Genomic DNA, 26,682 nt, shown 5'->3' with positions numbered 1-26,682 from the left:
CTGTGAACTCATGGTGTGCCACGTTGTTGTCATCACAACATTGCTGTATGGGTATGAAACTTGGACCCTTTTCCAACATGACTTGATAAAGTTTGAGCGTTTCTACCAACAAAAAATTTGATCCATCCTTAGGATCAAAAGGGAAGACCTTGTCACCAACATTGCTGTTCTTCAGAAATTGCATGCCAGGAGCAGAGAATCGTTCCAGCTTAGATGGATTGGCCGTGTCCGTTGGATGAGCGATACCAGATTTCCATGCCAAGTCCTGTATGGTGAACCTTGTTCCAGCACTGGACCTCGTGGAGCCCCTATGAGGTGCTGCAAGGACCAGCTTAAGATGACAGGTCTCAATCCACAAACCTGGGACACGCTTACTCAAGACCATACAATTTGGCGCCAGACCATCCCTGCTGCTGTCAATCTATATGAAGGGGAAAGACACAGATGTGAAGAAGCCAGGAGACAAGCATGAAAACTCCGTGCAGGACAACTACACCTCCTTCAACAACTCTGTGGACGCTTGTTTCATGCTAGGATTGGTCTGTTCAATCATCGAAAGTACATCCACAGACAGAAGTGAGTATACTGGAAAAAGATAATTATTTGGAAATGAGTTAATCTGACGACGACCTTTAATTCAATGAGTTTTATGAGATCTCTCCCAGTAACTCTGGTTTCCCTGACTAGAAACTAGTGGTCTTACAGACTACAAGAAATGACACATACGATGGCTCATCGAGAGGCATGTACTCCATCGTGGTGGTGTCCATGAGTTCCAGCAACCTCGTCAGCAGACTATCCTGAGTTTCCTTGACTACAGCTTCATCCACGTCAGGTGCTTCCGTGATCTGAAAGTACAACAATTGGTATGGGAGGGTCAAATATTTATTAAATTTCTATGTGATATCAGTGTTTCCAACACAATTCCCCATTGCAACCAGGTTATAAGCTTACAAGACATTTTCCCATGATACAAAAACAATACAAACTTCATACATTAATCACGAGTGCATACCATAAAGTTAAAAGCTCTTACACCAAATGCAGGGGAAGTTGTGGAATGAAACAACCAAATCAATACCACAGTCCAGTAGCAGCTTGTGCTCAGAATGTATACACAGGAATTTCTATTTTGTCTGTTCCAAGCATTAACTCAACAATCTAGCACAGATCTGTATAAACCTTCCTTTATCCACTTAACCTTTGCAGGAGAAAAAGAACAATGTGTGAAGATGTGCTCTTCAACCTCAGAAAGTGAAATCAGGCAGGAAAAATGAGAATATGCTGTAAATGTATCTAAGTAGACTACGTTGATATGCAGCCCTGCATTATTATTGTGTAATGAAGGACTGTGGCCTATTCTGTATTAGAATTTACAAGAGGAGTCTTGTCCCACACCCGTGGCGTCGTGGGTGCGATCTGTGCCGCACGTGTGGATTTGGCCCCGTTTTATGGCCGGATGCCCTTCCTGATGCAAACTGTACATAGAGGGATGTAATCACTATTGTGGGTTTCTGTGGTGGCTGGTAGTGTGGTGTGTTATCTGAATATGAAGAAAAGAGTCTTGGGACAAACACAGACACCCAGTTCCCGAGCCAGAAGAATTAATCGGACTCGATCAAAATCCCCGACCTGGCCGGGAATCGAACTCGGGGCCCTCTGAACCTAAGGCCTCAACGCTGACCATTCAGCTAATAAGGCTGTTCATATTTCATTAATACTAGCAATTTTATCAGTTTGAGTAACAGGTCGTGACCCTGTCTCAGGGAGTGGAGCATGTCCCAGCTCGGGATAACGCTTGAAGACCTCAATGGCAGAGAAGGTGGATGTAGTAACCCATTAGATGTAGCATCTATCCTTTACTGGAGCAGCCACAGAAGGCGTCTGTTCTCCATGACCGGCTCCATGGCTAAATGGTTAGCGTGCTGGCCTTTGGTCACAGGGGTCCTGGGTTCGATTCCTGGTTGGGAATTTTAACCACCATTGGTTAATTTTGCTGACATGGGGGCTGGGTGTATGTGTCGTCTTCATCATCATTTCATCCTCATCATGACGCGCAGGTCGCCTACGGGAGTCAAATAAAAAGACCTGCACCTGGCAAGCCAAACTTGTCCTCGGACACTCCCGGCACAAAAAAAAAAAAGCCATATGCCATTTCATTTCATCTGTTCTCCATGTTAGGAATGGCCTGAACAATGCTGGCAGTAGCTAGTGGCACCAGCCTTGGAAAAGGTTAGTACCCTGCAGGTGCTGGGGGGAACAATGAACAGTGAACACCAGAAAGGTGGGGATTATCATTGCGATGGCCCTAACAGGGAAAGCTGAAGAGATCATTGATTTTATGGAGAAAGAGAATGGAACAGAGTGAAGTGAAGTTTAAAGGAAGAAAGAACATGAAAGCGGTGGACAAGAGGCAAGAGATGGAGTGTGGGCGACAATTAAAGAAACCCTCGAACATTATGTGAAAATGGTGCGCTGCATGAACGATAGGATGATCAAAGTTCAGATAATAATAATTTTTGTGTGGCTATTTTTAGCCGAGTGCAGCCCTTGTAAGGCAGACCCTCCGATGAGGGTGGGCGGCATCTGCCGTGTGTAGGTAACTGCGTGTTATTGTGGTGGAGGATAGTGTTATGTGTGGTGTGTGAGTTGCAGGGATGTTGGGGACAGCACAAACACCCAGCCCCCAGGCCATTGGAATTAACCAATGAAGGTTAAAATCCCCTACCCTGCCGGGAGTCGAACCTGGGACCCTCTGAACCAAAGGCCAGGACGCTGACCATTCAGCCAACGAGTCGGACAAAGTTCAGATGAGAATGCAAGACTTTAAACAAGTGTACACATCCCAGATCAAACACAGAGAAGAGGGTATTGAGGAATTCCTGGAGAAACAGCAAAGGAAAATTACTGATGTGGAAGTGATAGTGATGGGTGACTGGGCAAGTGGGAATTGTAAGAAGTAAATGGACTTTACAGATACAGGAGAAAAATTGGTACATTTTTGTGAAAGAAATCGTTTGATAGATAGTGGGCAATGCATGGTTTACAAAATTCCTAGACATAGCTGGGATGAGATAAGGACAAAGTCAGTAATCGATTATTTTTAGTTTGAAGAAGAAAATCGTAGACAGTTATTGGACATAACAGCTCTCCCAGAAGAAGCTTTTGATGGAGATAATGGAATAGTGGAAGGATGAAAGTGGGAAAAATTGAAAGAATAAAAGAGACTAGAGAGAAGAAAAATGTACGGAAATTAAAAGGCAAAAGAGCATTTTAAGAGATCCTGAAACATGCGATTCTCAGCACAGAACTGGGAAGTGTAGTGGAAGTGGAATGGTTCAAGTTTGTAAGTTGTGCAGAGAAAATCTTTGGCAAAATATATGCAAAAGTGAAAGAAAAGGAGATGTCATGGTGGAATGAGAAGGTGAAGGAAGCAGTGAGAGATAAGAAGAAAGCACAAGGAAATATCAGGAATTAAAAAGGAGATGTAAAAAGTGGTAGCTGAAAAAAAGTTGGGACTAACATGAGAGATGTCATTGTATAAACATATAAGAAGGGGAATGAAAGAGTATACAAGAAGCTGGTGAGAGAGGAGGGTGGGGGGACACAGACGAAGAATACACACAAGGTATCCCCTGTCTGTCGTAAGAGAGGACTAAAAGGGGCAACCAAGGAATGATCAAAATAGAACCATGAGACTACTTGTAATTAGTACCATCACGCAGGGAACACCATGGGTTGCTTTTACTTGCGCGTAGTATCACTGTGTTAGATACAAAATAGATTTGTGATTAGTAGCGACAGTGTGTGGCTCAGGATGCATTTTACAGTACTTGTGATTTGTACCCCTGTATGAGTGACACCATGGTTCTGCCTTGCCTATGCTTGGTACCCGCTATGCGAGGAACACCACGGGATAGTGCGGGTCGCTGTGGTTAGTCCACTTATGTGAGGAATGCCAGAAGTTTGCATTGCCTGTAAATAGCGCCGCAATGTGCGAAACACCATAGGTCTGTTTTACATGTGCGCATTTCATTACCTGTGAGTAGTACCATAATGTGTGGAACACCGCGAGTGTACGCTACTCTTGATTAGTACTGAAACATGACAAATAGCATGGTTCTACTTTCCTAGCGGTAAGTACCATTATGAGGGGATGATGACCTGGAGTTTGGACCCATTTCGACTACAAGCATTATCGATTCAGTATTGTGCCTTAGAAGCAGTCCCTTTTTCAGTAAATACTATTGTTTAACTCTAGTTTCTGGGAATGTGGGGCATTGCAGATCGGATCCACTGATTGTTTTAACTTCATATCCCTCCATTCATTCTTCGTCCTCACATTTTCGAATCCTGGTCAGTGGAGGATTATGGATTTTTAAAATGTCATAACATTTCGTACCATTAGGGGCCGATGACCTAGATGTTAGGCCACTTTAAATAACAAGCATCATCATCATCAAGATGCTCAGGGTACAAGATGTGAGTGGAACTGGAAGAAGAAAGTGACATTGCAGACAGAAGAATGAAAAGAGGACTGGGAGAGATGATACATGCAGTGGCTGTATAGATTAGACAGAATGGTTTAGGAATGTTACTGGGTGAGGCAAGGAAGAGTGCTGTCACCATTGATATTTATAATGGTAGTGGATGAAATTGTGAAGGAGTCAAAGGAAGCATTTAGAACGGACACTAAGGAAGTACAACTGGACATACTGAAAGAGAAAACTGTAAAAAGTGGTGAGAAATTCTGTGTGGGGAGGAGCAAGATACTGGTGAAGAGAAGAGGTGACAAAGTAGGGAAAGGAGGTCAGAACCTTCGAACAGCCCTCAAAGTGAACTAATTCAAAATGCTAGGCTGGATACAGATATTAGCAAAATGATGCAACGGGTGAATGTTCATAATCTACCTTGAAAGAAGAAGGTACCAAGGAAGTGATGTACTATAAACCCGTATTGAGACTTGAGCTGTAACAAGAAGACAGAAGTGGAAACAGTGAAATAAAGTTCCTAAAAAGTGTGATAGGAAAGATCGAGTGTGAAACGAAGATGTCAGAAAGGAAATCTGAGTAAAAATTCTGAATGACAGTATTGAGAAGAACTGGGCATAATGATGCAATACACAATGGGCTGTGAAGGAAGGGACACTGCACTGTACGAACAGGAGTTCAACACGCCAGAGGGCCATGTATTTGTCCACATTCGTGAGTACAAATTGTCAAGTGGAAGAATCGAAAGTGACTGAACTTGTAAATGACTGTAAGGAAAGTAAAACACACACTACCTCTCTGAGTAATGCTCCTGACAGCCCACCACGCTTGTTTTAAACAGGCTTATAAACTGACTATTGTAAGCAATAAGCATCTCGTCTGGCATGGGCACTCGCAACAATACTCACCAGATCAGATGATTAACTCGACGCTGGGTACGAGGCACTCTGTATTGTCTGTTCACCTCAATAATCATATTAAAATGTATGTTTAGAGTTATTGCAGGAACTGTTAAAACTGACAGGCCTTGAGCTACATACATACATACATACATACATACATACATAGGAAGGAAAACAACTCATGTCGTCTACAAGGAAATCTTATACGGTCTATCACCATAAATTCAAAATTGATTCTGTGCAAAGCCAGAACGGTTGCTACCGAGCTCGATAGCTGCAGTCGCTTAAGTGCGGCCAGTATCCAGTATTCGGGAGATAGTAGGTTCGAACCCCACTGTCGGCAGCCCTGAAAATGGTTTTCCATGGTTTCCCATTTTCACACCAGGCAAATGCTGGGGCTATACCTTAATTAAGGCCACGGCCGCTTCCTTCCCACTCCTAGCCCTTTCCTGTCCCATTGTCGCTGTAAGACCTATCTGTGTCGGTGCGACGTAAAAACAACTAGCAGAACGGTTGCTACAAAGTATAACTACAGTAAAACCTGTCTTCAACAGAATCACAAGGGACTGCACAAAAGTTCCACTAAAGAGTGCAAATACAGTGTCCACTTAATGAAGATATATTAGGAAATAGAGTACCTTTTCTATTTATTCACACTAGACTCTTGGAAACATGTCAACAATATAGGAATACATTAAACTGATAACACCAAACATATCCATATCGTTCTATTGTAGGGCGAATTCCTGTAGCTGCTTTAAACTTCTGATGATATTTGTTAAGTCTTCAGTCTCTACTACTGAACCACCGACAGGCCATCTGAAGAGTGGATTGTCCAGGAGGTCGAAGGAAATCCCAGCACTAAATCTCCAAAAGAAAAGCAGCAAGAAAGATGGAATGTACACTACGTGCCCTCATGTCACAGACTGTCTACAATAAGTAATGGAAGGGAAGAATCAAGTCATGTACAGAAAGATAGGAACATCAAAATAAAGACAATGAAAACACAAAAGGCTGAAGATGTTGATAATATACAAAACATGTACCACTTTTAACCATTAAATTACCTTAAGCAATTATTGTATCGACTAGGTGGAAAATAAATTACTTAATTGTGAATCTATTGAAGTGCGATACGGACCATGAAGCTAATTTTATGTAATCTGGTATGACATGGGCGAACAAAAACTGTCACAGCATGTACAGAAGTGCATTGACCAAAATGGTGATTATGTAGAAAAATAGCTGAATGTTCAAGCTGTAAAATGATGTAAACCATTGTAGAAATAAACAGGTCTATGTATTTATAACAAACATAGGAGACCTTATTTTTGGGATTACCTTCGTACTAAATTTACAGTACAATGTTAATTAAGGATAAAAGGTTTCCACCTGTTCAATACATTAACATAGTGACTTAATTAAAATATTACATATTTTTTATTATCATTATGGTACCAGTTTCGGCACCTTCCTGTGCAATCATCAGCCTGGAACAACATTTCCAGTCTTGGCTTGGCAGCATTACGAAGTGCTATCATAAATACACTTAGTCCAAATACTAGAACATACCTGAAAGGGGAAAAAAAAAAAGTTTATTATTATAGAATGACATATCTTGTTCTATGGAACATCATTTCCAGGCTGATGATGGCACAGGAAGGTGCCGAAACCGGTACCATAATGATAATAATAAATATGTGGTATTTTAATTAAGTCACTATGTTAATGTATTGGACAGGGAAAACCTTTTATCTTTAATTAACACTGTAAATTTTGATTCAATATGGACCAAAATGAAATTCTTGACATTAAATTCGTACTAAATGAAAATAGAGGTTACAACACGGAGACAGTTCCAGGTGGACGGTAAGCAGAAGCACGACTACAACTGTTGCCTACCTCAAGAGCATCGTTGATGGCTCGGGCAGCTGTTTCGATAACGATCACCAGTCTGTCGTACTTCAGATGAGCTTCGGCTATCTTCAGCTGGAGTACATTTTGCTCGTAGCCAGCAGCGTGCAGTTTCTGGTTCAGGACACGACAATGATACAATGAATTTTCCAGCATTTGATTCACGTGTTCCAGTTGAATTCCGAGCTCTTTAGCACGCTTTTCTCCGTACTCCAGTCGAGCGACTCGGGTCTGCATGGACTCGTGTTCTCGGGCCAACCTATTCAGCAGCTGACAAATTTAAAACCAATTAGGATTAGTATAAATATTTCAATACTCCAAGCAAACAGCTTGCATAAAAAGGGAACAACTGCACTACGAAGTGCTAACATAAATACACTTAGTCCAAATACTAGAACATAGCTGAAAGGAAAAGAAAAACAAAGTTTATTATTATAGAATGACATATCTTGTTCTATGAGAACACCCTCAGATTCTTTCAAATCCCTTACAGTAAAACTTCGTTAAGACATTTCTGCAGGAGACAAGGAAACATAACGTGTTAAGGCATTCAAGCCACATTGTTGGCTGTGGAATCAGATTTCATTTGCTCCCCAGTGCCCTACAGAAACATAAATGAAATACTAATGAAGATAACTCTGTCCTGCGATGGTTTCATTGCCGCCATCCTGTATTGCTTTTTAGGATGACTTCTGCATCCTGAATCAGGATCCAATTTTAATTTTTCCCCATGACATCACATTTTCTCAAAAATCCTATATTACGTTTATTTCATCACATGCACTAACGCACTTCTTACGTTGTTGGGAAGTGTGTTGCTTTAATTTAGATTTCCATATTCTTTTATTAATTTATTTTATTATTTTATTAATTCAACGTACTCCAGCCATCTCGTAGTCCTGTATTATGCTCAGAGTGTAGAACTATGTACAACATAGCCGGCAATGCTTGGTTTTGGCTGAGTGGTGTCATTCTCTCGTTGTGTTTTGTCTGCGACAGTTTGAGTTGTTTTTCGCTTGCTAGTGAAAAGAGATTTTTGTCTTCATAAGCGTTCTATATGTGAGTGACGTACTGTGTTAATATTTTTATTGAACTTAGATCTATCAACATACCACAACGTGGCTGCAAGAAGAATCCAGATACATTCTGCTATGTATGTGGAAGTTTTGTGCCGATGAGACAGCGGCGCAATGTAACCGAGTTCATGAGAAAGGCCTACTGTGCCTACTTTGGCTTGAAACTTGAAGACCAAGACAAGCCGCGGGCACCAGATAAGGCTTGTAGAACCTGTATAGAGCAGTTACAGCAGTGGGTGAATGGTAAGCGAACTGCGTTGCCATTCGATATTCCAATGGTATGGCGAGAACCCCCAGACCACAGCACTCACTGCTACTTCTGTTCTGTGAATGTGAAGCGATTTAACAGCTGCAACAAAGGTAACATTGCGTATCCAAGCAATATTCGATCTGCAATTTTACCCGTTCCTCTTGGCCCTGATACACCAGTACCACAGCATCCAGAACATTTACAGGATTGTCCCTCTTCTGAATCTGACATAGAAATGGCAGGCACTAACTCTGACAGTGATTTATCCCCTGAATGTGTTGAAAAAGAACCGAGACTGTTCAAGCAAAGTACATTAAATGACTTTGTTCGAGATCTTGGCCTCACAAAGGAATCTGCCGAGTTACTCGGGTCTACATTTCATGAAAGGAATATCTTGGCACCAGGGACAATGTACTATTGGTACAGACAAGGCGAACAAGAATTTACACCCTTCTTTTCTGAAGAGGGAGCCTTGGTTTACTGCAACAACATTCCGGAGATTATCTCAAAACTAGGAGCACCACAGTATGACCCTACTGACTGGAGACTTTTCATCGATGCCTCCAAGCGTAGTTTGAAGTGCGTCCTTCTTCACAATTAAAACAAACTTGCATCCATTGCTGATGATCATTCAGTTATTATGCAAGAAACATATGAAAATCTCAAAATGATTTGTGTACACTGAAGTACTAGGAACGCAAGTGGCAAGTGTGTGGTGATTTCAAAGTGATAGGTATTCTGTTAGGTTTACAAGGAGGTTACACAAAACACCCCTGCTTTCTGTGTGAGTGGGACAGTCGAGCAAAGTTACATCACTGGACTCAAAAAGAATGGCCACGTAGACAATGGATTGTAGGGTCGAAAAACATAAAACAAGAAACTCTTGTTCACAAGAGCAAAATACTCTTACTTCCATTTCATATCAAACTAGGGCTTATGAAGCCCTAAACAATGAAGGTGAATGCTTTCAGTACCTGTGTCTCCAGGCATCAGTAATTCCAAAATCAAGGAGGGTATTTTCACAGGTCCAGATATCAGAAAACTTCTTTCTGATGTTAATTTTGAAGATGTTATGTGCGCTGCAGAGCGATTGGCATGGACAGCATTCTGGACTGTGGCCAAAAACTTTCTTGGAAACCCAAAGGATTCAGACTACAAACAAATGGTGGATAGATGGCTCGTTTCTTTCCAAGATTTGACACAAGTGCGATAACAGGTATAACTTGAAAACAATATTCTCTCACCCATGGGTAACTAATGTAGATAGCGAGCTTGATGATGATGATGATGATCATTATTATTATTATTATTATTATTATTATTCCTTGTATGTATAGCTGTGAAGTGTTACATCCATTTAGTATTACTATTATTTATGTAGTCGAATGATCGTATTATGTGTGAGGTTATGTCATGGAACATATGTTGTACATAGACATTGATAACAGTTCCGTTAATGTAAATATTATGTAATTATATAATATTATATAATTTATTCTTACCTATATATATAAATTGTAATCCGTAATTGTGGTACACACTGTAACTTCCATAAGGGTAATAAAGCACTAGAAGAATTGGATATATTCTATACATTGTAATCTATGTATTGGACACTCTGGAATATTCAAGAAGGTAGTTTTTTTTGTAATGTATCTTCTGGAAACCTGGCCAGGATATATATAAAGAGTCGATATGAAGAGTGAAGTCAGTTATTATCTGGAAATTATTGGTTGACGAATTATGGTGTAGCAAGGAATGTACTCGTGACTTCGTGACATGCGGTAAAACGCAGTCTCCATATTGAAGTGACATGCTTGTACGCAGTCAACTGTTTTATTTGTGTTCCTAGGTAGTAACCTCTATGTGCTGTGTTATTCAGTTCTTTTTAATAATGGCAGCTTTGTTGATATCCTCGAAATGAAGTGTTTGTTCTGAAACTGTGATTAAGGTTATATGTGTGTGTTAATTTGTGTATATATGTGAATAAAATATATTGTACCAATTGACAGCATCTCGTGTGTGTCTGTGTGGATATGTTAACTGGCGACCATGACGAGGATGTAAAAATTTAGGAGTGAATACGAGTGTAGTAGTTCAAAATTCAAGTCATTTTAGAGAATATGTCGCTCAAACAGCTCAAAGACGAACTTACCAAGAGGAATCGCCTGAATAATGGAAAGAAGATATCGCTACAGATGCGACTATGGGAAGATCTCATGGAGTAGGGAATAGATCTGGAAAAGTTTTTCATTGAAGTCGACGAAGATTCGGAGACAGAAGAAGATATAAATATAACCGAAATGTGTTCTAACTTAATGACCATAATGCAGGCACTAAACAACAAAATTTCAGGTGCAAATAACAAAATTTCAGATGTCAATTCCGGCCTAAATGAAAAAACTTCAGATGTAAATGACAAACTTCCAGGCAAAATTTCTCAAGCAAACTTAATTTTAACTGGACAGATAGGACAAGTGTACAAAAAGGTAGAACAGGGCCTTGAATGAAAAATTTCAACCGTAAATGACAAAATGTCATCACAAATTAGCGATGTCACCAATCAATTAACACAGCAGATATCGGACATCAGGTCAAAACTGGGACAGGTTGACTAGATCGATGATAGAGTAAGATAGGGGATATCTTGGACCTCAAGGAGGGGTGGTGGAAATCCAGGTTTCCGGCATAAAACAACAACGGACCATTATATTGGTATTATGACCTGAAAGACTCCCTGAAACAAGTGAGTGGGTCTAGGATTTTCAGCATGCTGGATCTTAACTCCGGATACTGGCAAGTGGAGGTCGAGGAAAGTTCTAGACCACTGACTGCTTTCATGACACCTAGAGGATTGTACCAGTTTGCAGTAATGCCCTTTGGATAGAAGAATGCTCCCGCCACCTTCATGCGATTGATGGATAAGGTATTATCAGGATATGTTGGAGATTTTTGCCAAGTGTATCTCGACGACATTTTAATTCACAGCAAGAATTTTCAAGAACACTTTGTACATCTGAGGATAGTGCTAGATTGACTGAAGATTCATGGACTGACTTGCCAACTGGAGAAGTGCCACTTTGCTCAGTCCTGCGTAGAATATTTTGGCCACGTCCTAACCTCTGAAGGCTCAGAAAGGCAACCGGAGAAGAATCGAGCTATCGAAGAAGCTGAACGCCCACAGAGCAAGCGATAAGTACGGCAATTCCTTGACTTGTGTGGATGGTATAGCAGCTTTGTGCCACACTTTGAATAGAAGGCAATACCACTCACCGATCTACTCCATAACAACCACCTATTCCGATGGACCAGCAAGGAAGAGGCAGCATTCCAAGGCATTAAGGCTACGGTCTAGCCCATCCCGACCCTCAACGGAAGATGTGCCTGCAGACAGACACCAGCGACTCCGGCTTAGGAGCAGTGTTATTACAGGAGAGGAGTGACGGCGGAAGTAACATCATCGAGTATGCTAGTAGGAAGCTATCTCCCACCAAACAACGCTACTGTACTGCCGAGAAGGAAGCCTTGGCCGTGGTGTGGGCCATGGGCAAATTCAGAGGCTACTTGGAGGGAAGGAAGTTCCAGCTCTACACTGATAATGCCACTCTTAAATGGTTGAACTCGGTCTCTGGCTCAAAATCTAAATTGATGCGATGGGCTCTGTTAATCGCAGAATTTGATTTTGATGTGTATCGCATCCCAGGACCGACGAACATAGGGGCAGACAGCTTATCTAGGCACCCAGTAATGGAACCTGAAGCTAGGAGCACTATTGTCAAGAGGGAGTTCCCACAAAAATTTGAGAGTGAATCTATGACCTTATGACCATCAAAAAGGAATTTGTTTTGGGAGTGATCAAACAGTGGCAGCAACAAGACAAGCCCTGTAGGACCATGACGCAGTGGATTAGGAGACAGAACACTGATAGTCGACTTGTCCCGAAGGAATTCAAGATCTGCTACAAGAACTTCTGGGTTGATGGAGGACTCTTGATGTTCAGGTCGCACCTCTCTGACATGCCTGCATTAGTGGTGATACCCAGACAGCACGGAAGCCCGACATCCAGGAGGCGAAGAGACCTATCAATCCATCCGACAAAGATTCTTCTGGGTCAACATGCGGAAAGACATCCTGGACTACGTGAAGGGGTGCTACATCTGTGCCTGCACCAAGGCGAGCAACAGGAAGGCAGATTCCAGCTAATGAGGAAGACGGCCACAACGCCCGTGGGAGGTCATAGCCCTCGACTTGATGGATCCTTACCCTAGAACACCACGAGGTAAAACAGGACTCCTAGTAATCACTGACCTCTTCACAAGATGGACTGAGGCCTTTTCGATACCTGAAGCCACAATTAAGTATTCATTTTCCACCTAGTCGATACAATGATTGCTTAAGGCAATTTTTAATGGTCAAAAGTGGTACATGTTTCGTATATTATCAACATCTTCAGCCACATAACACTGTTTAGATGAAAAATGTATAAAATTGACAAAGTAATGCTTTAGAGGAAGTGTCCTTAAAATTAACATAAGATTGACAAGATTAAAACAAACAAATAACTCAAGAGAAAATATATAAATTATTTCTACAATAGAAAGCAGTCGTCAAGGAAACACTTGTACAATATTCCATAGAGAAATTGTCCTAATAAATATTCTTTTCTTAATAATTCATGAAAAAAGATCAATTTATAAATTAAAAATTATACAATTTATAAGTAATTATCGAAATGAAGAAATCCTGATATCACAGTGCGGCTCTTATTATTAATGTAGATGAAGATATAACTAATTCCTAGTTGTCAAATCTTATTAAGCCTGCTTTCCTTTGGAACAGTAACTCCTGTCATTCTTTCACAGTTTTGCGCCGGGTGTAATATTGATGATGCGTTCTTCCTTGCTCTTGCACCTGAGGAGGTGGAGGAGCGGGGGATATAGGTGTGTCAAGAACTTCCTTGCTGTCACCTATAGCTTCAACTGAGGAGGAATAAGTTGTAGGGCTATCTGTAGGAGGAGAAATTCCAATTCTTTTTTCGTGATCCTTCTCAAGCATTTTCAAATATACTAGAATTTGATAATATAATGGATTCTTATATTCTACAGCCTCATTAAGGTTATCATTTTTCTTTACAAGTTGGTCTAGATGAATGTACAGGTCTTCATATGTGTTCATTAAGCTGCCCTTTTTTAACTTTTTTATGATGGTCAGGTCTTGTTCTATGTTGGTAAATTTATGACCTGTGGCAGTCATGTGTGATCCCATTGCTGAGAATCTTCTATGTTTTTCAGCATTCACATGTTCCAAATATCTAACTTTAAAATTGCGGCCAGATTGTCCTATGTATGTATTCTTACATTCAAAGCATGTGAGTTTATATATTCCGGAATCAAAAAATTTATCTTTTTCCGAGAGATTTATTGTATCATGGTTGAAAATACTATGTTTCATGTTGTTATTGGTGGAAAATGCAATTTTAAAATTTTTTCTCTTAAATAAATTTGTTATTACATGAATGTTTGGATTATTATATGTGAACTTGATATATTTTTCAGTTTTACTAGGTTCGACTGCTAATTTAGATTGTTGCTTCTCCGAAAATTTATTAATTATTTTATCAATCATGTTATTGTTGAAACCATTCAAGAGGGCTTGTTGTCGGATAAACAACAGTTCTTTATTCCTTTCAGATTTGGATAAAGGAATACTAAACGCTCTGTTAACGTAACTATAATAATTAATAAATTTTCGGAGAAGCAACAATCTAAATTAGCAGTCGAACCTAGTAAAACTGAAAAATATATCAAGTTCACATATAATAATCCAAACATTCATGTAATAACAAATTTATTTAAGAGAAAAAATTTTAAAATTGCATTTTCCACCAATAACAACATGAAACATAGTATTTTCAACCATGATACAATAAATCTCTCGGAAAAAGATAAATTTTTTGATTCCGGAATATATAAACTCACATGCTTTGAATGTAAGAATACATACATAGGACAATCTGGCCGCAATTTTAAAGTTAGATATTTGGAACATGTGAATGCTGAAAAACATAGAAGATTCTCAGCAATGGGATCACACATGACTGCCACAGGTCATAAATTTACCAACATAGAACAAGACCTGACCATCATAAAAAAGTTAAAAAAGGGCAGCTTAATGAACACATATGAAGACCTGTACATTCATCTAGACCAACTTGTAAAGAAAAATGATAACCTTAATGAGGCTGTAGAATATAAGAATCCATTATATTATCAAATTCTAGTATATTTGAAAATGCTTGAGAAGGATCACGAAAAAAGAATTGGAATTTCTCCTCCTACAGATAGCCCTACAACTTATTCCTCCTCAGTTGAAGCTATAGGTGACAGCAAGGAAGTTCTTGACACACCTATATCCCCCGCTCCTCCACCTCCTCAGGTGCAAGAGCAAGGAAGAACGCATCATCAATATTACACCCGGCGCAAAACTGTGAAAGAATGACAGGAGTTACTGTTCCAAAGGAAAGCAGGCTTAATAAGATTTGACAACTAGGAATTAGTTATATCTTCATCTACATTAATAATAAGAGCCGCACTGTGATATCAGGATTTCTTCATTTCGATAATTACTTATAAATTGTATAATTTTTAATTTATAAATTGATCTTTTTTCATGAATTATTAAGAAAAGAATATTTATTAGGACAATTTCTCTATGGAATATTGTACAAGTGTTTCCTTGACGACTGCTTTCTATTGTAGAAATAATTTATATATTTTCTCTTGAGTTATTTGTTTGTTTTAATCTTGTCAATCTTATGTTAATTTTAAGGACACTTCCTCTAAAGCATTACTTTGTCAATTTTATACATTTTTCATCTAAACAGTGTTATGTGGCTGAAGATGTTGATAATATACGAAACATGTACCACTTTTGACCATTAAAAATTGCCTTAAGCAATCATTGTATCGACTAGGTGGAAAATAAATACTTAATTGTGAATCTATTGAAGTGCGATACGGACCATGAAGCTGATTTTATGTAAACCTGAAGCCACGACGGGACGCATCACCAACCTGCTACAAGACGAGGTGTTCTGTTGCTACGGTTATCCACGGTGCATTCTGTCAGACAACGGGAGTCAGTTCACGTCGAGGAAGTGGCAGCAAATGATGATGGAATGGGGTGTGGAGCACTGGACCACTCCTATCTACGACCGAAGGGCAAATCTGATGGAACATTGACTGGGGGACCGTCAGATACCACAGTCACTCTTTGCCCTGTGACAACGCATCACCCATATCACCGGCTATTCCCCAGCAGAGCTGTTTCTTGGTCGACAGCTGTACGGCATTAGGGATTGGGAGATTCGTCCACCATCCACTTCGGGTCAAGATGATGCACCTGTTTCCCTGGCAGAGTGGCAGCAGCAGCAGCAGAACATCAAGGAGAAGCAAGCTTTGGCCGAGAAGAGATCCCTTACCTAGGCCAAGGCTCAAGATGTCGAAGAGATGCAGATCTTCCTACCAGGCCAACAAGTAGTGCGACATAACCACCCAGTCAGTAATAAGATTGGACGGTTTCACGCAGGTCTCGCACCTATGTGGGTCGGTCCTATCGAGGTGGATAAACTGCTGTGCCATGGGGTCTACTTACTGAAGACCAACCCTCCTGTCAAGGTCCACCCATCGAAGTTGCGGCGGGTGACCCAGCCGCTGTGCATACTGAGTAAGCCTGGAGGAAAGGCTACTAATGACACAGCACCATGTGGTCATCGGAAGGAGAACACATCCAACGACATCGAGGAAGGACGAAAATACAACCTACGTCCAAGGCAACATCGATGAGTGTGACAAAGTGTGGAAATTGTTTGAAGTTATGGGCGGGGGGGATATTGACGCAAGTGCAATGACAGATATAACCTGAAAACAATATTCTCTCACCCATGGGTAACTAATGTAGATATCGAGCTCAAATATTATTATTATTATTATTATTATTATTATTATTATTATTATTATTATTATTATTATTTCTTGTATGTATAGCTGTGAAGTGTTATATCCATTTAGTATTACTATTATTTATGTAGTTGAATGATCATATTATGTGTGAGGTTATGTCATGGAACATATGTTGTACATATACATTGATAACAGCTCCATTAATGTAAATACCTGTAAATTAATATTATGTAATTTATTTACCTGTATATATACATTGTAATCCGTAATTGTGAAACATACTGTAACTTCCAGAATGGTAATAAGGCACTAGAACAAATGAGAATATTCTATACAATGTAATCTATGTATTGGACACACTGGAATATTCAAGAAGGTAGTTTTTTTGTAATGTATCTTCTGGAAACCTGGCTAGGATAGATACAGTATATAAAGAGGCAATCTGGACAGTGAATTCAGTTGTGGTTTGGAAGCTATTGAAAGAGGGTTATTGTTTAGTAGCACGTGGCTGACATGCCGAATTGGGCAGTGTCCATGTTGAATTGATCAGTAGTCATCTGTTTTCAACTGTGTTTCAAAGTGTAACCTCGGTGGTATTCTGTGTCAGTTGTCAACTGTTTAAAGATGGCGGCTTTGTTGATATGCTACAAGTGAAGTGTTTTTGTTTTGTGATAATGTGATTAAGGTATGTGTGCGTTAATTTGTGTATATATGGGAATAAAATTCATTGTACCAACTGACAGCATCTTGTGTGCGTCTGTGTGGATACGTTAGATTTAGGCTGCAAAATGAGCTTGAAAGTGCACATGTTACATTCACATCTGGACTATTTCCCTGAGAACCTAGGAATGCTGAGCGAAGAGCAAGGAGAAAGATGCCATGAGGATCTACAGGAAATGGAACGCAGATATCAAGGGAAATGAAACAAAAACATCCTGGCTGATTATTGCTGGTTACTAAAGAGAGAAGGTCCAACTACTCTTCACACACGAAAAGCAAAGCGAAGACGTTTCTTATACTAAGGTAGGATATTATAAAATTGAAACCATAGACTTACCATTCTCAGTAAGTTATGAGGCTTAAGGCACGGTAAATTTTTGTCCATTTGACCATGTTTTTCTACAGATTTGTTAACACAATACTCTACATATCTTTATATTATGTTCATAAGTATACCAGTGTAAGATAGGAGTATTCAGATGGGTGAAAATAATAAGAAAGAAGCGTTCTTTACATGTGATAATCTTGCATGTGCGCGTGCTGCATGTTTATCAAATTTTCATTTTGAAATTGCACAAAAACCTGATGTGATGGGAAAAACTGACTTCAGTTCCATAATCAGCATGCCCAAAATATAAGAGATCACTATGTAAACTTCATGCAATGATCGGAAAGTTTGAATTTGTGTCAGTGTAATTCACTCAAATTTTGCATTCATGCCATTGAAAGTTATGACTTACCCCTACTTCATTCTTTGAATGACTACTTGTTGTGGTACAAATGTTTCATTTGAAATACAGTAATTTAAAAAAAAAGAGTGGATACATGTAATCGAAAGAGATCGTTAAGTTTGGACGGTGGGCAAACTCTAACCTTTTTGTAAGTATTTCTAAATCAACGTTGTATCCACAAAATGGATATATATCAGGACTATTTTCTTTATTCTCCCTTTTCCAATCACTATGGCTCTTTTGCGCATGTTTGGGAAGATCTGACGTGACACTACCACTCTCACTTTCTTCAATGTTCTTTACACTCTAGTAACTTTCACTGCCCTCGAACTTGGATTCATTACTGCCAACAACTGCTATCTAAGACACTGTCTACAAGCGCTTTCAAACTCTCACTGTCATTACCGCAATGCTGCTTCTACTGCATAATGAATATCAACAATCCCAATGTCACACAGAAATACAGACAGTATTGTTTACCAACATTACATGCCTCTAGCTCCTTAACCTGGATATATGGCACGGCAAACTACACCGTCTTCTTGGACTCTTATTACTGAAACTGTGCGCACTGTATTGTCATGTTCAGAGAAGTCCCGCATGGTTTGTTTTAGTATATCGTACTCTTTGGTACGTACAGCTAAGTCTTGTTTTCACAAGTGCCAGTAACGGCTGCGCGTTTAAAGTAAGTAATTCCTGTTTTACTTCTATAGTTATTTATATGGACCCTGTTGTGCTATATTTTTCTCTAAGGTGCTTGTATGTATTGGGATTAGCTAAGATATGTCTTGGTAGTGACTGGTGTTCTTTCATTTGAAGGAGAAGTTTGGTGGTACATGCTGGGCGGAAGTGCTGTCTTTCCGCCCGGCACTACTCCGCCTATAATTGTTATAGTTCTGATGTCCTTTCCGTTCATTTCATTCTTCTTTATTAACCTAGCAAAGCATAATAGTGTGAGCTATAAGTTACATGTTTTAAGTTAACCTTTTTTAATCACACAGAGTAAAATTTTCACATAAAATTGATACTACATTGCGGTTGTCTTGTTGAAATGTATCTTTTATACTCATCTTGTCTTTTCACGTGCTTCACATTTACGGGTACATACATTTTTCTAGGAGAATTTTATTACGAGAAGTACTCGAATTGTTGGAAAATGATTAACTTTCTGACGTAAAAAAAGGTATTCATCGAGCCTCCAGATGCTGCAGTTTTGATGGATGAAGACAGTGGGAATGAAGATGGAGGTGGCTTCGCCAACAATTCACCTGGTAGTCAGCTTCGAGCGAACGCAGAATTAGTAACCCGTGAAACTCCAACTATCAAGACTTTGAAGATATGCCTGTTGAAGTGGATCAAGCTGAGTTGGTACAAGTAAGACCCAGAAAGGCACTCAAATTCCTCCAAAATGGGAAAAGCAAAACTTTAGCACATGTTCAGGAATATTTCCCAACAGTGACTTCACCGAACTTCGAGAAAAGTTGTGCGTTGAACTATTTGAGTCAATTTTTACAGATGACATTTTTATCACTTAGTTTCTGAATCTAACAAATATGCCAGATTTTTTAACTGCCCTCCCCGGAATATTACTCGGCAAGCAATGAAACTTTTCACTGCAATTTTGATTCTATCTGGATACAATACCGTTCCTTCGAAGAGATCACATTGGGAGGATGCGTGTGATGTGCACCATTCAGTGCTGGCAAGTGCTATGCGGCGTTTCATTCACAGTGCTGATAACACGAACCCAAATTTCAATGATGAAATGTGGAACTTGAAACCTCTGATTGACCTTCTTCGTACTCGTTTCATGGAAAACTTTCGAGCTGAATAGCACTTGTCATATAATGAGTGTATGGTGCCATCCCTGTTTGTTGAGTCCTCATCCTCAACAGCTCTGCCATCAGCTGTCATAGATGGCCTAGGCATACTAGGGAAATGAGCAGTGAAGTAGTTTCCTGTTGCTTTCTTCACCAAGCCAGAAGTTGCTATTACATATCAGTCTGCCAAGCCTACTGAAATGCATGCATCAACCAACCCTATGAGCAACATATTCATACCATTCATAGCAGGGACTGGCTGCATAAGGAATGGCATTACTAGCATCACTCATAGCTCAGTCACTTTCATATTGTCAAAGCCAAGGATGAGACTGAGACAGGTAAATGAAAGTAACAAAATTACTCTAGCCTATACCAGAAGACATAGTGCACTGTAAACAGTAGGTCCCGCCAGCAAAGGCATAGGCATCCTTGCAAACAATGTATAAGAAGAAACCCTATTCGTTTTGGTTTCAAGGTATGGTGTCTGAACACTCGTCATGGATATCTTGTAGATTTTGAAGTATACCAAGGAAAAAATCCTAATGGGAATGCCCTGAATGAAGCAAAATTTGGGAAGTGTGCAGCCTCTCTTCTAACAATGCTGGATAATCTTCGACCGGATCTGAAAAATTTGCCCTTCAAATTATACTTCAACAATCTCTTCACTGGAATGTGATTGCTAACATATCTTGGTGCACGGGCACACTTCGAGAAAATCGCGTTCCTAAAGATTGCAATCTGAAATCTTCCACTACCATGAGGAAAGAAAAACGGGGTACATATGATTACCTAAAGAGCTTGGAGGAACGTGTTCAGGTTTGCCATTGGGTGGATAATTCAGCAGTAACAGTAGCATCTACGTGTTATGGAGTGCACCCAGAAAAACAGGTATCTCGTTATGTGAAAGAAAAAAGACAGGTTAGAGGTCTTGATAGTAGTGGCTGTCTTTTGTTTCTGTAAATTTTGTATTCTATTGATGAAGGAAGTCTGTTTAATGTGAGAAAAATTCTTATCATCCCAAAGCACACAAGTATGCTACCTACAAGAGTATGGTAGACAGGGCATTCAGTATACCACTTAATACAGTAAATCTAAATAAAGAATTGAATACAATCCGCTTCATAGCCAAATATAACGGTTATGACAATGCATTTATAGAGTGCATTATCAACAAATGAAAATTTCGCCTAAATTCAACTCTAACTAGAGAGAAAATTAAACCTGATTATTATTCAACCTTCACATTCAACAAAGATATTTATGTAGTTACAAATATTCTGAAGAAACACAACACCAAAATCGCATATCAAACTAACAATAGAAATATGGATATCTTATATAATACCAGCTCAATTAACAAGACTAACATTTATCAAAAATCAGGTGTCTACAGATTCCAATGTCAAAACTGTCAATCCTCGTACATTGGTCAAACAGGGAGGAACTTCAAAATCAGATACATGGAACATGTAAATGCTACAAAATATAATAGAATATGATAGATACTCGGCAGTTGGCCGGCACATTCAAGATTCAAAGCATAGCTTCAGTAACATACAACAAGATATAGAGGTGCTCATGAATATGGACAAAGGCCCTATCCTTGACGTCACAGAAAATTCCTTCATTCACTTAGACCAGTTCTTCAACTCCAATTTGAATCTGAACGAAATCTCAGAAAAACTAACATTCCATTTGATTTTTTAATTAAAGTATTTAAGAATTTTAATCTTTCGAATAGGAGGTCAATATTTACCGCGATACACAGTACCCTATCACGTTACAAACCCCCACCACATTGTTCACAAGACCCACCTTAAACCTACTAATCCCCTAACAAGATCTTTTCCTTTCCCCCCATCTTCCTCCCCTCCAGACCTACCACATTTTATATCTCCTTCTCACAAGATTAACATCTTTTACCACTGACTGATTTCACATTCATCAGTATTAAAATTTTATCAGGCATAAATTACAAGTGACTCAAATAAATTCTCGACGCTCCGGTTGACGCATATCACGTGTGAGTGTTTTAAATGACTCTTTACTTTGGAGGCCTATCGGAGCCTTCTATTCAACGGATGCACAAAGACTACATATTGAAGAACCTTCTTTTATTCTTTGAATAATGAAAGACTTTATGTTTACTTCAATGAGTCACTGCACCAGATTTAATTACTAAGCCGTTACTCTTCTGTTATGACACATGGTGTGAATTACAGATTATGTCTTTGCTTATATATTGTGATTCCTTTTATGGCTGATGATGACATTAAATATGTCAAAACCGGTCCCAAAGTTAATTAAAGGTATTTTTAACATAAACATGTACCTAATTGGTATTGAAAAGGTTGAACCTAATAGATATCTTATCGTTCATCTCACTAAAATTAAAATTTATTTTATTTTGAATGACATCTACCACTTTATAAATAATGTCCACTTTAGCTTCTGCCTTGTCTTCCTGCACACTGTAAATAAATATGGCTTTCTTCCTACATTCTTGACTGTTGGCTGCTATTTCTTTCTTCAGATTCAACACCTCCTCTTCCATATTTTTTATTTTTGCAACCCCACAAGGACACAGACACAACAATGAAAAACATAAATAGCAATATGAACACAAATCACAAATTACTTACCTTGAGGGCAGTAGCATCAAAGATAGAGGACCCAAACATAAAGGATATGAGGACTGGATCTTAAAATCAATGCTAGTGAGGTTGCCAGGTCAATATCACTAACTACTAAATAAGAGACAAAAGTAAAATGTAAATAAGGTGTCTACTTAAAGAGATGAAAAATTCCTAGTATTTATAATCAAATATTTCCTTGTTTTTTAAAATAATAAATGAAAATAAATAACTTGCCACTGCAATCAGCTACCCGAGTATTGGCGGGAAAACCATAACATATGCGGAGTATGGAGGAAATGCCTACTCCCAGTCCTGAACAACTAGGATGAACTTGTAGCACTTCATTCATCACCAATTCATACTTCATTAATCACCTTTCCAGATCACATCTGGAATTGTAAAGCCTGACCTTGGTCAGAAATGTTTCGATCGAAAGATCAGACAATCAATGATGATGAGTCTTCTAATGAATAAATCCACCGGTGTGGACAAACAACAACAAGGATCTGCACAAAGACACCACTCGGAATCGGTGGGGTGTCAAGTAGAAGACCTAGGCGAATCGGAGCGCCTGGAAGCCCAACAGACAATCGACAGACAGCTGACAGACAGTGGACTAACCCAACAATGTAAGAAGAGACTTAAGTTCAACAAATCAGGAAAATTTTCATACTTTGCAACATTAAACATTAATTCACTAAGTAAGGTGGGCAAGTTGAAACATTTAACTGATGTGATGGACCAACATAGGATTTTAATAATGGCTTTACAAGAACTTAGGAACACAGACCAGGACCCAATTGAATCAGGAGGTTATCGTCTCTACAAAAGACCTCCAGGAGAAAGAGTAATGAAGAATGTCCCTCAATTTGGTATAGGTTTTCTTGTTCATAGTAGCATAATAGACTCAATTGAAGAATTTTCTTCAAAATCTTCGAGGATGGCACTTCTAACAATTAAAGTAGGGAATAAAACTTATACTTTAATAAATGTCCATGCACCAACAAATGACAAAAACAATAAAGATAGAGAAGGAGTTGAAAACTTTTGGGAGGAACTTGATTACATATTAGCGAAGATCCCTGATGAGCATATAAAAATCTTACTTGGAGATTTCAATGCTAAAATAGGCAGAGAAAAGAAGTATCGCACAGTTGTAGGAAAATGGCCAGCTCATAAATTAACGAACAAAAATGGCCAAAGATTAATTGAACTTTGTGCAGATCATAGACTCGTTTTGGAAACCACCAGATTCATGAGGCGACCACATAAACTTATGACATGGAAATGCCCTAACGTAAAATTGGGAGAGTTTCAGATTGATCATGTTGCCATGGATAAAGATTATCATAAAGAAATTTATAATGTCAGAGTCCTCCGTGGGGTAGACATTGACTCGGATCATTATATCTCAAAAATAAAAATCAAGTTAACACCAAAAAGGAAACACAAACATAATCATCTCAAAGCAAGGAGAAATTATGATCCCAGTTACTTAATAAATAATAAAATATATTTAGAGAGATCCAAAACACCTTTAAATGACAAATTAGAGACAATGATCAACAAACTTAAAACCATAGCTGAAGAAATTGCCCCAATCAAAAGGAGAAAGAAACATGCGTGGTGGAACGAGGAATGTGACAAAGCAATTCAAGCAAGACACAAGGCATGGATAAATGATCAACAGAGGAAAACGGAAAAATCTCGAGAAGAACTAATTAATGCCAGAAGACAAACAGCTAAAGAAATTAGGACAATTAAAAGGAATTATCAAAAGGAAATGCTTAGCACTATAGAAGAAACATTCAATCAGCATAAAACAAGAGACTATTACAAAACATTCAATCAATATCAATCTAAATTTACCCCTCCCACACTTATGTTAAGAAATAAAAATGGTAAAATGGCACACAATAATCAGGATAATGCTAACATTCTTGCAGAATACTTTAAAGAGTTACTTAATTGTGAGGATCCTGTGGAACATTTAGAATTTGATCCTAACCCAAAAAATAAAACTCCATTACAAAAGATTATACCACCAGTTTACAATGAAGTGAAAACGGCAATTAATGCACTTAAAAACTACAAAGCAGCAGGAGAGAATCAAATAGTAGCAGAAATATGGCAGAATGCTAATGATCAGACTATTCAAAACCTACATAAATACATCATTGATATTTGGAACACGGAGAAGCTTCCTGAGGAATGGAATACAGCGATAATCCACCCGCTGCACAAGAAAGGTGATCGCTCCGATCCAAATAATTATCGGGGGATATCCTTACTTGATATTACATACAAGATTTTATCCAAGATTATATACACAAGAATCCAAGAACAACTCGACCAAGAACTTGGAGAATATCAGGGAGGATTTCGACCAGGTAGAAGCTGTCCAGATCAAATCATTAGTTTAAAATGGATAATGAAGCACCAAAGAGTTCGAAGTAAGGGTCTGGTCATCACGTTTGTAGATTTTAAAAAAGCATACGACAGTATTCATCGTGACTCATTATTAAAAAGCCTTAAAGAATTTGGCTTACATCAAAAACTTGTTAACCTCATTAATATGACTTTTAAAAATACGAAGGCAAAAGTTAAATTTAGAGGTGAATTATCAGAATCATTCACTATAAGAACTGGACTTCGACAAGGAGACGGACTTTCACCATTGTTATTTAATTGTGCATTGGAGAAGGTTATGCGTGAATGGAACAAGAAATGCCAACCAACTATCAAGATCGGTAGAAATATTAAACTCAACTGCCTTGCTTTTGCGGACGATTTAGCATTACTTGCAAATACAATAGAAGAGGCTAAATTTCAAATTGAACAACTAGAAATTATAGCTAAAAAATTGGGATTACAAATTTCATTTGAAAAAACAGAAATGATGCCAACTTTTAAAGTTGATTTACCAGTTATTCAGCTGAACAGTAATAAAGAGATTAAAATTGTTCAGAAATTCAAATATCTTGGGGAAATAATAACATGGAACACAAATGAAAAAGAAGCAATAGAACACAGAACAACTAAATTTAAACAAGCACAAAGACTTACCTGGCCAACCTATAAAAAAAAATCTCTTTCGATAAACGCTAAGCTGAAACACTATAATTCCATAGTTAAACCAGAGGCAACCTATGCTAGTGAAACTTTATTCAAATTAAATGTAAAATCTACAACAGACAAATTACAGAAAACTGAGAGAAGAATTCTTAGAACAATTATTAATAAAAAACACCAAGTTGATGGACAGTGGAGATTGTTGCCTAACAACATTGTCTATCGTGAATGTGAATCAATAATATCTACAATGCGTAAAAGAAGAATTTCCTTTTTCTGTCACATATCAAGATTAGCAGACACCAGGATATTGAAACAACTATTCGATTACTTTTTGAAGAATAAAATCAATAATAATTGGTTCAAAGAAGTTCAGGACGATTTGGAAGAATTGGGTATAACTCGGCAACAAATCAAAGACAGAAAAGAGAAGAGGATTTTGAAGAACAAAAGCATAAGTCTCAAACTAAAAGCAGTTGAACGGAAACAATATACTATATCGGACACACAAAGGGCTTCCAGGTCGGAGAGGATGAAAAAGTTCTGGGAGAAGAAGAAGAAGAAATTAACTCAAATGTATTGATTTCAGTGCTCCAATGTGGGCGTAAAATATGTAAATAAATAATAAATAATAAACAAAATTCATAATAATTTACAGTGAAAGGTTTCCACGTTTAAAAATCAAATAAGTTAAGGGACCAATAAATAAATAAAATAAATTAATTCAATTTTAATTTTTAAGGTATACCTTTGTAATTAAAATTCTGGCCAGTAATTATGAACCTGGTTAAACAAGGTTTCAACCTTCCTTAGGTCAATCTATAGACAGCTACCAACTCTCTGACCAATACACACAAACCCAGAATATGTCAGAATCAGTACCAATATTACACAATAAATTAATAAATGAACCAAATGTTCATTAGCAATTAACGGAAAAATATTCCCCGAAACAATATAATATGACAAGGAGATACGAAAAATTATGTTCCACAATGTGATCAGAACCACAATACACACTAAAGTCCCCTTCCAACTCCCGAGCCAAGCTATCTATCTTATCAATAATAGGCAAGGCCCACCCAAAAAATTTTAATGTTCGCCAGA

The 26,682-nt window shown here is 38.5% G+C and overlaps 1 protein-coding gene across 1 annotated transcript in view; it reads right to left on the bottom strand.

The window, feature by feature from the left end:
• Positions 1–490: 490 nt before the first annotated feature.
• Positions 491–26,682, bottom strand: part of LOC136884154 (cilia- and flagella-associated protein 157) — a 140,505-nt gene continuing 114,313 nt past the window's right edge. Inside the window, exons 8-10 of the mRNA XM_067156195.2 lie at positions 7,295–7,576; positions 704–848; positions 491–585 (exon numbers count right to left, since the gene is read on the bottom strand). Coding sequence (XP_067012296.2) covers positions 491–585; positions 704–848; positions 7,295–7,576 — 522 coding nt within the window. The remainder of the gene's footprint in view (positions 586–703; positions 849–7,294; positions 7,577–26,682) is intronic.

This window comes from Anabrus simplex, chromosome 12 (genome assembly GCF_040414725.1).
Source record: "Anabrus simplex isolate iqAnaSimp1 chromosome 12, ASM4041472v1, whole genome shotgun sequence".
NCBI classification, from domain to species: domain Eukaryota; kingdom Metazoa; phylum Arthropoda; class Insecta; order Orthoptera; family Tettigoniidae; genus Anabrus; species Anabrus simplex.
This window is presented reverse-complemented; position numbering and strand designations above follow the sequence as displayed.